The sequence below is a fragment of the Aotus nancymaae genome, unplaced genomic scaffold (genome assembly GCF_030222135.1).
Source record: "Aotus nancymaae isolate 86718 unplaced genomic scaffold, 86718_ANA_hifiasm-v0.15.2.pri h1tg000003l, whole genome shotgun sequence".
In the NCBI taxonomy this organism is placed as follows: Eukaryota; Metazoa; Chordata; class Mammalia; order Primates; family Aotidae; genus Aotus; species Aotus nancymaae.
In genome coordinates this window covers 74,891,946-74,906,514 of record NW_026988414.1, presented here as the reverse complement: position 1 = coordinate 74,906,514, position 14,569 = coordinate 74,891,946, and the positions used below count along the sequence as shown (strand labels likewise).

Here is a 14,569-nt window from a genome sequence, read left to right as displayed (position 1 = left end):
CTTAAAAGATATAAAAAACTTAGCACCTGAAAAATGTGTTAAAAAAATTCCCATATTCTGCCAGTCTATTTTACATACCTGAGAATCTTTTTAGGAATCAGTGATGGAGAAGAATGACTCCTCTTCTTTTTCTCTGAGTCCTGTGGTAACGCATTCTCTGCTTTACCCTTCTCCATGACTGCTGCCTGGTCTGCCCCAGCCTTGCTCTGATCCACACTGAGCTGGCCTTGAGCAGGGTCACACCTGTACATGAAGACAATGGCTGGTTTCTCACTGGACTCTCCTTTTGCCTCTGTGAACCAGTGATGGCGCTGAACTGGAGGAGGAGGCAGCATGTGAATGACTGTGCCATCCAAGCCCACCAGTTTCCCTTTCTCTCGCTCTTTCTCTTTGTCATCTTCCTCGTCTGTTTTCCGACGGCGGAAGAAGCTTTTAAATGATATCCAGCGCTTAGGCTTTGCATCCGCTGCCCGCCTGCTGCCTTCAGAGTGCAAAACTGATTCAGCTTCTGTTGACCTGGTAGGGCTGGTTGGCTTGGTCCAGTTGGTGAAATGCTTCTGCAAAAGGTTACTTGCATGGTAAGGAGAGGAAGTAGAGCGTGGTGGGGGAAAGGGTGGTGGTGGCTCACTCTGGGGGCTAGTCACTAATTTGGAGGGAGAGGGGGTGACTGGCTTTGTGGATGGGTTTTTCTGTATTTTGGTGGTGGGACTGTCTGTGGTCTGAGGTGCTTCAGCCTCACCACTAGGCTGAGATGTAAAGAGAGATTTGGGCCGGACTGGTGTACTCTTAGCAACATCAGCATCTGGAGGAATGGCATAAAGCTCTTCCACACTGCAAGCTTGAGGGCCAGATTGAGGTGTTTCTGGAGGAGACTGTGGGGGTTGGATTGAAGCCACAATCTGAGAAAGCACTGTGCTTGCTTTCTCTCTGGTGCTGCTGCTGCCCACCATCTGGGACTCCTGAGTCCCTTCTATTTTGGCCACAGGCTCTTGAGTGGTTCTCTGGATCTTTGCTGGGGAGCTGTGGCTGGAACTATAGCTTCTCTGTGGTGAAGACTGACCTCTGTTGAGACAGTTGTTAAACTCTTGAACCTTCTGAGCCACTGAGCCCCTTTTACGCTCTGTGCTGTTTGAAAACCCTTTAGTTTGAAGACATTCAGTGGTTTTGCTAGTGGTGTTATCAGACGCTTTGTTTTCAGTTTCTATCTCTTCATAAGTATGGCTTATTACACTTGTGGTTTTTTCCTTCACTGAGAGTTCTCCACTTGTTCCCAGAAAACTTTTGTAGATGGCTAGATTGTCATATGCATTTGGATTGATAACAATGGGAACTTTGATAGCATTTTTGGAACTCCGAGCATACGTTGGCTCGTCATGAATGATAATTGGAAATGGTGGCATACCAGCATTGTTGTAACTATTAAATTTTATTTCAGACAAATTAGGTGACTTAACAGGGATGGTTTTGGAGGAAACGTTTGTAGCTGTGGGAGAAGTAGGTGCTGATTTGTGACAGTTTTTCCTTGGAGGAACATTTGGTCCAGTTCCACTAGTAATTAGTTCCACTTTAGGTATTTTTTGTCGTGGACTGGTGCTAGAAGTCCATACTTCCTGGTATCGGATTGCACTGGATTTTTGGAAATGAGCACTTATTTGTCCTGGTGTCAATGAAGACGATGTCACTGGCGAGTTTGGAGTAGAAGATGAGCCTTTTGTCTTGGGGCTGTTAACAGGGCCCTCGAGGTGCTCGCTGGCCATGGCTGCTGACACATCCACGACAGTATATGGCTTGCACAATGGCTGTTCCAGATTCACAACTCGGTAGGGTTTTGCTTGCTCTTCTGTGGGGACAAGGTTTATGGTTACTGCTTGTCCAGCAACATCTGTAGAGGCTTTACTTTCTTCCTTCTCAGTTTGTACAGCAATCTTGCCATCCTTCTCTTCTAATCGGAGAGCAAGGACTGCTTTGTGGGTCTCTGGAACTTTTATGGAACTTTTGGAAGCTTGCGATGAATCTTTATCCTGATTATTACTAGCAGGACTTTCATAACTGGGCTCAATTTCCTTCCTATCCTTAGAATCTCCTGGATTACCAGGAGATACTCCCCCATTAAAAATCTTCTGGGATAAACTACTGGCTGTCTCAGAACGTGATTCTTCCGTTAAAGAAGAATCTGGTGATGTGGAGTCAGATGACACCATGCTCTGAATGCTTCCTTGTCCATAAGAGACCACAGAATTTTCCTCATAACCATTCAGGATTTCATCATAGCTGTCATCATAGTCCACAGCACAGATTCTCTGCAGAGATTTGTTTCGCAGGGGGACGGTATTCCATTTTTTGTTCACAAAGAATCGAACAGGAGACAAAGTATTTGCCCTGAAGTTGGCAAAGCGGGGCTGCCCTCTCATGCGAATCTCCATGGCCAACAGCTCTTCATCACTTTCATCCCAACTCTCGTGCTCCTCGTCCGTGTTACTGAAAAGCACATCCTCTTCACTCTCCTCGCCACTGGAAAACTCTGGGTAACAGAACCGGCCCCCTTCGTTACTGATCACTTCTGTGCTCCCACTCAGAATAACATGCTTGCCCTGAGTGTCCTTCATCCCACCTATCATGCAACTTGGTGGAAGTTTTCTTTCCAATGATCGTTTATAGCAATCATTTATTCTTCCTAAGAATGTTTCTCTGGAGTTTGCTTCATTTCCTCTAATTTGAGGGGCAGTATCCAAGCCTGCTATCTCCTTTAACACTTCAGTTAGTCCATTATTGTTATTTGACATCTTCTTTGCACTATCATTATTGCCGTAAGGCTTAGGAACATGGCTAATTCCGTCATCATCTTCATTATTATTGTTAAGTGGTTTCTGACTCAAGGCGGCTCTGTTTCGGTTCCACCCTATGATGACAGGTTTGTTCTCACAGTGTTCTTGGATGCTAAGCTCACCACATATACTTTGCCCATCTGCCACCATCATAGTGGGTTTCACAGCTATAGTGGGTTTCTTAGCCACAGGAGGCCGGAAATTTCCGGTGTTCCTGATGCGGTGGTTGTTACTGTGATTGGCGTTAATTTTCACATTGCCATGGGTGATGGGTGCCTTCTCAGGGTCTGGGGGTAGCTGGTGCAGACTTTTAGGTTTAAAGCAATTCTTGCATTCACCAGGTTTCCAAACGTGTTCAGTAAAGGTGTTACAAGCAGACATTTTTAAAAATAGAACTTCACAGACAATGCTTTTCTTTCAGTGCATGACAAAACTTTCATCTGTTAGTTTTCACTTCCCCTATGTGTTACAGCAGCTCTTCTAAGAATGATCAATCTGTGGGGGGAGGGGGGAAGAAGACAAAAAAACTGAATGAAAAAGGCACTATGAGACTTACACTAGTGACTTTAAAATACTGACTCTATTCCTAAATTTTTCCTTAAATTAAAAGATTGAGAGCTAAACTAATTTGGGTACTTCATAATTTACCTTTAGCCAATCAGTATATTGGAAAGTGAGCTTTTATCCATAATTTTATGCATGCTTATCAAACCATACATAATATTCAGCTTGGTGTCTCTGTTGCATTGATTCTATGACCTTCCCTCTGAGAAATGCCTTTGATACTGCTCCTTTTGTTATCCACCAATTTATCTAACACTTCCCAGCCCACTATAGGTTCCTCTTCTTCCACCTACCCTAGAACTTTTTAGACATTTCATAGACTCCTCAAACTCAATGCATTGAAAATGAAGCCTCGGGGCTGGGTGTGGTGGCTCACACCTGTAATTCCAGCACTTTGAGAAGGAGGCCAAGGTGGGAAGATCACTTGAGTCCAGGAGTTCAAGACCAGCCTCGCTAACATGATAAAAGTCTCTCTCTACAAAAAATATAAAAATTAGCTGGGTGTGGTAGTGCATGCCTATAGTCCCAGATACTTGGGAAGCTGAGGCAGGAGGATTGTTTGAGCCTGGGAGGCGGAGGTTACAGTAACTCGAGATTATGCCACAGTACTCCAGCCTGAGTGACAAAGTGAGATCTGTCTTAAAAAAAAAAAAACTGAAAAGGAGAGCAGGAGCCAGATCATGCAAGGCCTTTTAGGCTTTTAAAGATTACAAAGTTTATCCTAAGAGCAATGGGAAGCCACGGAAGGGTTTTGAACAGGGGAAACAAAATAATCCAATTTGCATTTTAAAAAAGACAGCTCTGACCAAAACCCATAAAATTCTCAGGTATATAAGTCTTACAAAATATGTGTAAAATCTAGAATCTATATGAGCAAAACTACGAAACACTGATAGATCATGGGCAGAAGAAGGGAGAAAGGTAAGCAAATTATAGCCCAGAGGCCAAATGTAGCTTATTCCTGTTTTCTCATCCCAAGCTTAAGGATGCTTTTTATGTTTTTAAGTGGTTGGAAAAAAATCAAACGGAGAATAATGTTTTGTGACAAGTGAAAATTATATGAAATTCTAAATTCAGTACCCACAAATAAAGCTCCACTGGAACACTGGTCACACTCATTTGTTTACACATTGACTGTGGTGGCTTCTGTGCTACAATGGAGAGATGAGTAGCTATGACATGTGTGACACACAGACTGTATATGTCACATTTACTGCTTTGAGGCACTCTACAAATTGCAGAATTTTCACTGGTGCATCTATCACCTGTGTGAAATGACATTTTTCAAAGATAAAATATATACAATTTCATTACAGATATGCTTTAATAGATAAACATTTGTAATCAATTTTGATGAGAGGAAGTACTAACTTTGAACCCCAATCAAGCAAAATGTTATGCTTCCCAAAATGGAATTTCATTCTTTTCACTAGTAAACCTCTGTTATAAAATATTGTACCTAATTATATTTTGAATTTTATTAAAAATATTTGCAGAAAAAATAAAATAATGGTAAGAAAATTAAGATAAGCCACCGAGTAGGAGAAATTTTGTGAAAAGTTCATATCTGACAAAGGACTGTGTATCTAGAGTATATAAAGAACTTTCGAAACTCAACGAAAAGCCCAATAAAAACGGGTAAAAGATTTGAGCAGATTCTTAACCAAAGGTATATGATTTTTTTATTTTTTATTTTTTTGAGACAGGGTCTCGTTCTGTCATCCTGTCTGGTGTGCAGTGGTATGATCACAGCTCACTGTAGCCTCAACCTCCTTGGCTCAATCAAGCTTCTCACCTCAGCCTCTGGAGTAGCTGGGACTATGTGCACATGCCACTATGCCTGGCTAATTTTTCTATTTTTTGTAGAGACAGAGTTTCTCCATGTTGCCCAGGGTGGTCTCAAACTCCTGGGCTCAAGAGACCCACCTGCCTCGGCTTCCCCAAGTGTTGGGATTACAGGCACAAGCCACCATGCCCAAAGATACATGGATTGCATTTAAACATGTGAAAGAGTATAAATATAATTAGCCACATGGAAATGCAAATTAAAACTACAATGTGCTACCACTACAATGATTATTAGAATGGTTAAAAAAAATTAAAACAAAAACAGACTGGTGCTATCGAGGATGTGAGGCAATTGAAACTCTCATATATTGCTGGTGGGAATGTAAATGGTTCAGGTATTCTGAAAAACAGTTTTGCTGTTTCTTATAGAGTTAATCATAAACTTACCTTGGAAGCCAGCAATCCTACTCCTAGGTATTTACCCAAGATAAATAAAAACTTCTGTTTACACTAAAACCAATACACAAAGGTTTACAGCCAAAAGCTGGAAACAATCCAAATGTCATGTGGCAGTGGCCACACAACTGCATATATTTGTCGAGACTCACAGAACCAGCCAGGCATGGTGGCTCACGCCTGTAATCCCAGCACTTTGGGAGACCAAGGTGGGTGGATCGCTTGAGGCCAGGAGTTTGAGACTAGCCTGGACAACATGGTGAAATCCTGCTTCTACCCAAAATATAAAAATTGGCCAGGCATGATGGTGTACACTCATAATCTTAGCTATTTGGGAGGCTGAGGCATAAGACTGGGTTGAATCTGGGTGGCGGAGGTTGCAGTGAGTCGAGGCTGCATCATATCACTACACCCCAGTCCGAGATTCTGCCTTGAAAAACAAACACCTCATAGAACCACACACTATAAAAGGTGAATTTTACTACATGTAAATTTACCCTCAATAAACCTGACTTTAAAAAGACAGTTCTGCTCCTATGTAGAAAATGGACTGTGGGAGAACAGGATAGGAGGCAGGGAGACTGCTTAGGAGGACTTGACATAGGCAAACTAAGATCAGATGAGGATCTGGATTAGGACGTGGTGTCAGGGAAGGCAGAGAAAGATGCAGGAATGATGGGATTTTGAAGAGAGTAAGAGGTACTGAGGCTTATGTATTCAAATGATTTGTGGAGCCATTTACTGAGATGACAACATTGGAGAAGGTGCAACTTTTGAAGGGAAGATTATGAGTCCATATTTTGTCAGCCTGAACATAAAAGGGTATATGAATTTAGGAGTCTGAAACATGAATGAGAATTCTGTGGTTCTCATATGCTTAGAAATTACTAGTATAGAAATATCCAGGCCAGGCCGAGTGCAGTGGCTCATACCTGTAATCCCAGCACTTTGAGAGGCTGAGGTGGGCAGATCATGAGGTCAGGAGTTCAAGACCAGCTTGGCCAACATAGTGAAACCCCGTCTCTACTAAAAATATAAAAATTAGCTGGGAGTGGTGGCAGATGCCTATAGTCCCAGCTACTAGGGAGGCTAAGGTGGGAGAATTGCTTGAACCCGGGAGGCGGAGGTTGCGGTGTGAGCCGAGATTGTACCACTGAACTCCAGCCTGGGCAACAAGAGCAAAATTCTGTCTCAAAAAAAAAAAGAAAGAAAGAAAGAAAGAAATATCTAGGCCAAAAAGAAAATAAAGAGTGAGCTGAGGAGGTGGCCTTGGTGGGTGAGCCAGGGAGAAGAGGCCAATTCTTCTTCCCTAACTGAAAACTATCAGCCAAGGTGTGACGGCACAGAAGCCAGATGAGGAAATGTCATGAAGGAGAAAGATGATAACTATTTCAAATGCTACCGAGAGGCTACAAACAAGCCCACTGGATTTGGCAATATGAGCTCATCAGTGACCTTAGCATGAACTATTTGTTCAGTGGTGGATGGAAACCAGACTGCGGTGAGTTGAAGAGTGAGGTAACAGAGCAATGGTAGCTTTTAGAGAAGAGTAGACAGGAAGGAGAAGCAAGAAGGAGGTAGGAGGACAGGGGTCCAGAAAGGATTTCCTTATTTTAAGATGGAAGAATCTAGATAATGTTGAATGATAATATTGGGGAAAGATATAGGCCAGGGTGAGAAGCTGAAAACACAGGAAAGCAGGAAGAAACACAATACTTAGAATGTTAACACTGTGCAGGTTCCTAGTTCAATTGTGTTTTATGGACAAGAGAACCGAAGCCCAGAAGAGAAAGTGACTTTACTAAAGACACATAGTAAATGAGAAAGACCCAGAGCTGGGACTCAAGGCTACAGCTACCTACAATATGTTTTGTTTTTACATTTTTTGGTAGATATTTTTTTCTTTTGTTTTATATGCTTACTGTGGAAACTCAGAAAAGCATAAAGAAAATAGAAACCATATGTAAACCTATTATTCAGAAGTAACTTCTATTAACAGTTTGAGGGCAGTTCCTGTCAGTCACCAAGAATTTAAATGGAAAAATTCCCTGTGTACTTAGCACTATGCATCACTGAATGCAAAAAAGAATAAGGCATCTTGGCATAATATCTTGTTAACCAAGCTAAACAGACCTCTGATGAGAGTGGGATTAAGCTTTCCCTTTGTAAGTAGTACAATATATTTGCTTTTTCAAAGACCAGTAGATAATAGTCAAAATAATTCCCCACTTTGAGTAAAAGGAAGTTAATTCAGTCAAAAGACGGCTAAGTTGATTAGCACCTATGACTTATCAACGGAATAGCCAAAGGAGACTCACCGGGAACACTGTTTGCTTATGTCAGTGTTGTGTGCACTAGAAGCCCATCTTGCATATGACATTCGTTTACAAGTTTGCGTCCATCTGTATTCATCTGCTGTAAAACCAAGAGATGAACCAAGCAAACACCTTTAGCCAGCACCAGATGGAGCTGCTGTCTAAGCCACAAAACCTTAACTACGAGGGCTTCATTTTAAACACTAATTATGTTTGGAGACAAAGAGGTGCACTTAAAGACACTGTCAAAACTATTTTAACCTACAATAGTCTCATAGAGGGGGAAGCTGTACCAGATGCAGGTCTGTCCAAAGAGCAATCCTTGGGTTTTATGGCCTTTGAGAAATGACTTCAATGGCGATTAATAACCAGCAGCTTTCCCTGCTCAACACCAACACTCCCCAAATGGGAACCTCTAGTCTCCAAAGTTATGCTTGAGAAATAAGAAATGTGTCTCCTGAGGCACTTACACAAGGAAATAAAACAGTCTATCCTGGTGTCTTCTATTTATTTGCCAGAACAGGTCTGATACAGAGTACCCAAATGGAATGTTTGATAAGAAAAGCTCATTTACCTCCACATTCCTTATAATCTCAAAGCAAATCTTCTAGATGAAATAGTCTATGGGAGAGTTTAATGGCTGAAGCTGCCCCTAGGAGGTAGCCAGGATTCCATGATTCATATTTGACAGTTTTCAGTACCAAAGCCCTTCAGGCTATAGATGAAGCTATTCAAGAGTGGCCTATTTCACTTCAAGTCATGACAGCTTTTTAAGAAACTATTACTGTTTTTTACTCTCTCTACTGCCATACAATGACAATAATGAGTTTGCTTCTAGTCCAACAGTTTCAAGCAGATTTGATACCAAAAACACCCCACAAAAATACAAAAAAAAACACAACAAACAAATCCACACAGGATTTCAATCTTGAAATAAACTGTCCAGCAGAAAGAGCTGGAGCTCTCAAGCTGGATCCAATTTCCATTAGTGAAGAAAAGGAAAGTGTGTAGGTGGTAGATTAAACACCATATATACTGCCTTTCCTAAAGGCACCCAAGGAGAATCTGTTAATAATAAAGGAGGATGGAGAATGAACTGCTAAGCTCCTTCTCTAATTCTGTGACTCCCGAAGGCCATCATCTCTCTCCATAAAATCTGTCACACTGCCATGGAGGCATAGTCAAGAATCCTCACTGCTGTACGTGGGCTTTTAAGGATACTCTCAGTGAGGAACTATTGCCTATACGTCATCTCACGTATTAGTCCATCTCCAGGATGCTAGGAGACGGTTTACAAGTCAAGGTTCTCACTAGGCTTTTGTTATAGAACATGTGGGTCACCTATAAAAAAAGGAAAGGAAAATGTGACAAGCATACCCACGTCACTGTTCCCAACCTTTCCTTCTTCCACAGTGAAAAATGCTGACCTGACACCTCAACCAGCTGCCAAACCCTTCAGTAGATGACTAAAAGGGTGGGGAGAGGAAGTGAAAGCAAAGCTGCAGGAAGAAGTTTTGCAGAAGATAAAACACAGCTTTAATTTGGCACACAAATGGAAATTTCATGAGTAAAAGGGACTTTCTTAATTTGAGATCTGACCAAAAAAATAAATTGTTGTTCCTTGCTATCACAAGAACATGAGATTCCCCCATCTAAAGAAGAAAACCAAAGTAAAATCTGCTTAATTTTGGAAACTTAACTCTCCAGAAGCCCATCCAGTTCCAATTGTTCTAACCACAACAGTTTTTCCAACAATTCACTGTTCCTGTCACATGGTAGTCATCTCAGGGTAAGAATCATCTAACAACAAATGAACCCCTGCAAAGCAGCACTGCTCTGTTCCAACTCATTTTTAAGTTCAAACTCTTTGATGAATCAGAGTTAACTACTATTACTACTACTACTACTAATTATTATACCAATTAGGATAAACTTGGTAACAACCAGTTCTAAGATTAGAAGTTCCAAAATGTTCCCTGAACCCACTTTAGACCCCTATTTAAGAAGGTATACATCGGAGAAGTGGTTCAAATATTATCTAATAACAGCCAAAACTCTATAGACTTTTATAGTTTTATTTTATTCATGAGCTTTTTTTCTGTTTGGAATGCATTTCCTCTAATGCTGTTCCATTTGGTGAGACCCTATTTACCCTTCAAGATCCAGTTTAAATCTTAACCTCTGTGATGAAGCTTTGCCTATGTCTCAATTATACCACATTGTATTGTAATTATATAAGTCCCCAGAAGGCAGGGCTAAGTCCTTCTTATTTCTATAGCTCTTGAATTGTTTGGAATACATTAGATACTAAATAAATGCTTGCTGAGTAAGAATAATTCTAGTTAGCATTTACTACTTGTATTAGGCACTGTTTGAAGCACTTTACCCAGAAAAACTCACAATTCAGCCAGGTACAGTGGCCTGTAATCCCAACACTTTGGGAGGCCAAGGTGGGTAGATCACCTGAGACCAGCCTGGCCAACATGGTGAAACCCTGTCTGTACTAAAAATACAAAAATTATCCAGGTGTAGTGGCATATGCCTATAGTCCTAGCTACTCAGGAAGCTGAGACAGGAGAATCGCTTGAACCCAGGAGGGGGAGGTTGCAGTGAGCCAAGATCACACCACTGTACTCCAGTCTGGGCAACAGAGAGAGACTATATCTCAAAAAAACAAAACAAAACAAAACAAACAAACAAAAACCCATAGTGCTCACAAAAGTCTACGATATACATACTATTATTTGTCCTACTTTACTGATGAAGAAACAGACTTGCTCAAGGTCACACAGCGAGTAAACTGCAGAGCCAGGATAAATGCAAGCATGCACGTATGCATGCATAAATGGTATAGCTTCATAGCATCTGGAGGCTGCTTTAAACATAAACATGGACTCTCTGAAAGAGAGTCCACAAAGCAGCAGCAGCAGCAGCAGCAGCATTGCTGTTCATTCATGGAATTCCACCATGAATGAAGACGTGTACACTCACATCTTCCCCTCCTCAGCTCTAAGATGGTCAGTCCAGGTGCTCACTGCAGAATATGCCAGAAGTAAACACACAGGCATAAACTTGGCTAGTAGGCTGTCCCAAAGTTGTGTTTTTTGTGTTTCAGAGTGTTGAGGAAGTAATCTTACAAGGCGAATTAAGCATGATCTTTCATCCAGCTCTCCAAGTCAGGAACCACTCTGATTTGGAGGGGCTACAGAAGTGGCTGGTTGAGAGTGAGCTGGTGAGATGCTGCTATAAGTCACCTTGCTCGGGTCCTTCTCTCCACTGCCCCCAATCTTAGAGCCAACTGCCAAGTGAAGAAAGCTGGACTGTAGGCTAAATTAGGGAATTACAGCTGATTTGAGATGTGAGAAGATAGAAAGGGAATAAGAAAGAGACTAAATAAGGGCAGAGCAATATTCAAATAGGGGTGGGGAAGGAAATTGGGAAGGAAAGAGAAATAAGAAAACAGTTAATCATTCTGAGAAAAATCCCTCTTGAATGTTTATAGCCACATAGTCAGAGTGAGCCATGTCATTTGCTACCACTCTTCACCAATTTTTGGAGGCTTTATTGTCTTGTGTTACTTTACCTTTGGCAAGAGGTATTATTTTTCCAGTTAAACAAAATTTTACCTTTCCCAGCTATAGAAAAGAGTGAACAATACATACTGTAAAACATTTATAGTTTAGACTTTTAAACGCAAAAAGTACTTCTAAATTAGTAAAAGTCTGAATTACATAATACTTTGAAGAAATATAGATTTACTGCTTTTGAGGAAATACCATAATAAACTAGTCTTTCCTAGTGGAGGTATTTGGATCTGTTCTAATAAGTAAGTTGGAATTATTTTTATAATGGTTGTAAATTCATAATAACTTAAAATGCAGTAAAAGAATATTTCTCACACTGGAATCCAGGATGCATTTTCAAAGGTCTGTAAGTTCTCCAAAAGAGCTAAATATTAAACTGAAAGCAAAGTTTATGTCTAAAATAAACTAATGTAAACACAGGCAGGATCATTGCAATGGCCATATTAACTAAGCACAGCAATACAATTTCCAGGTCTACAAATACCTTTATGTTTCTGATTTGAGCTGGTACCAAGCACACTACTTTAACTGTAAGGAATAATGAGGAAAGAAAGAGCCTCACTTAAAATATAGATTATGCAGTTCTACCAAGTAGAAACCAAAATGACATCATGGTGCAACCACTGTGTATTGTACCAATCCTGAATTTTCAATACCCTAGAAAGAAATGTGGCATAAGAAGAGAGCAATGGTAATGAAAGCTGCAAAGGAAACTAGAGTGGTTGGCAGCTCCTTACCCACATAGTAAGCAGCAATTTAATTTTAGCAAAACTTCATCTATTGTGGCCGGGCACGGTGGCTCACGCCTGTAATGCCAGCACTTTGGGAGGCCAAGGCGGGTGGATCACGAGGTCAAGAGATCGAGACCATCCTGGTCAACATGGTGAAACCCCATCTCTACTAAAAATACAAAAAATTAGCTGGGCATGGTGGTGCGTGCCTGTAGTCTCAGCTACTCAGGAGGCTAAGGCAGGAGAATTGCCTGAACCCAGGAGGCAGAGGTTGCGGTGAGCCGAGATCACACCATTGCACTCCAGCCTGGGTAACAAGAGCGAAACTCCGTCTCAAAAAAAAAAACAAAAAAAAAACTTCATCTATTATATTCAATTGTTGTTAATTTGCATTTCATTAATTTTGCAGGGCTTTTTGGTACTTAACTTTTAAATTTGTTTTATAGCTAAATGATAATGTAAGCATAAAGAATTTATACCTAATTTTATGTTTTTTGTATTTAAGTAAAATTATAATAATGTACATCAACACTAACAGAGTGCAGTTTTTTTTTTCCCAGTTAAAAAGAGGTCTATAAATTACTAAAGTTTGAAAAGTAGTGCTTAAAAACAATATTCTCTTATGTCAGGTAAGCATTCCTCTTGTGATCTTATTCATATTACTAATTTGCTAAGCATCTGTTAAAGGAGTATAATAACTAGCTACTGTTAACAAAGCTCTTGTGAAAATGACTTAAGATAAAATATATAAAGTGCCTAACTCGAAGGCTGATTCATAGTAAGCACTTAATAAATATTAGTTCTTTTTAAAAATTTTTTTCTTATAATAAAATAATTATTTTAATGAAGTATTTAAAGTAATTTTAAACATCTGATCAATAAGATTATACACAAATATGAGTATGCTGCACTGTACAAAAAATAAAGCTAAGCATTTAAATATACAAAAACAACTTTGGATAAAGATCTCTTCTTAAAGTACTCCATAAATATTAGTTCTTTTCTCCTTTATTAAATACATCCAGCAGAGGCCAGGAAGGGGTATGATCCCTCTAATTCCCTCCATACAAATCCATACCCCATCTTGACATACACCAATTGGGTACCTGGGAAGTTATTTCTATGGAAACACTGTTAACTATGCTTAGGTTAGACTTCAATTATCATGGATGATTTAATTAAAAGTTTTATCTGGCTTGTAAACCTATTTAAGACTTACTGTTTCTACAGGAAAAACATACTCCAAGTTCTGAGCAAGTGACTTGCAAGGAAACTTTAGCATTCCATCTCGGACTTGTGTTTCGCATCAGTTTCAAGAGATGCTGTCAGATTCTAACAGGAAGGAGTCGCTGAGCAATAAGGTAATGGGATACTGCTTGTGCTTTAAGAATTCAGGTGGAAATGGAAATAATATATTGACAGGAGGCAAGGTGAAAGGGAATGTAGTTGGTTCAACTAGTATGACACTAGACCAGAGAAGGCCCTTGTGGGTTCCGGGGCACTAGGAGTATTTCCATTCCTATCATAACAACTCACCAACTAGGAGAACCTGAGAGGCACAAATGAACAACACTCAAGGCCATTACTAATTAGATATGTAAAAATATACAACTTATTTAAATTCTCTAGGCCACAGGGTCCTCATCTCTTTTTTAAATGAAAAAAAAAAAATTCTTTACATTATACAAGTAATCAGAAAACAAAAATATGCTAAAAGTGAATGAACAAACCCCCAAATTTTACTACATACTCTTCTGTGCCTTTTTTCTGTACACAGATCAAAGTGTATACACACAGACACACAGAATTATTTCACAGAATGAACATGCTGTTTGGTAACATGAGTATCTTTAAAGTCTTTCCCCAAATTTACAATCTGTTCAGAACATTATATAAATGAAAATTTGGGTTAAAATACCACTTTGAATTATTCGAACAAATTTAACAATGAGACAAATGAAGTTGGAGTCAGAGACCTTTAATAACCTCAAACAAAAATAATTCTCACATATAATAAGAAACACCTCTTCTCTATGGATATAGTTATCTGGCAAGATTACCTATTCAGGGTACAGCTGAAAACTAGACACAGTAGGAAAGCACCTTTTATAGTTTCATTTATAGACTCATTTTACACACAAATTTAATTTGATTAGCTTAAATTAGCTTTATTGATCTTGTTTGTACAGAAATGAAGGTGAATGCTCTACTTATAATTTAATGAATTATAGCTGTCTCTCTCAGGCTGCCTTATTTGTACATCCCCTATCCACTTTACTATGAACCAAATGAGACTCTAATGTTAA

General features: G+C 39.8%; 1 protein-coding gene across 9 annotated transcripts in view; it reads right to left on the bottom strand.

Annotated features, from left to right (window-relative positions):
* The window catches only part of PEAK1 (pseudopodium enriched atypical kinase 1), a 301,934-nt gene that overhangs the window by 65,380 nt on the left and 221,985 nt on the right, over nucleotides 1-14,569 (bottom strand). For all 9 annotated transcript variants that reach the window (XM_064382874.1, XM_064382878.1, XM_064382868.1 and 6 more), the window contains one exon: nucleotides 79-3,320. In XM_064382874.1, coding sequence (XP_064238944.1) covers nucleotides 79-3,206 — 3,128 coding nt within the window. In that variant the 5' untranslated portion in view covers nucleotides 3,207-3,320. The remainder of the gene's footprint in view (nucleotides 1-78; nucleotides 3,321-14,569) is intronic.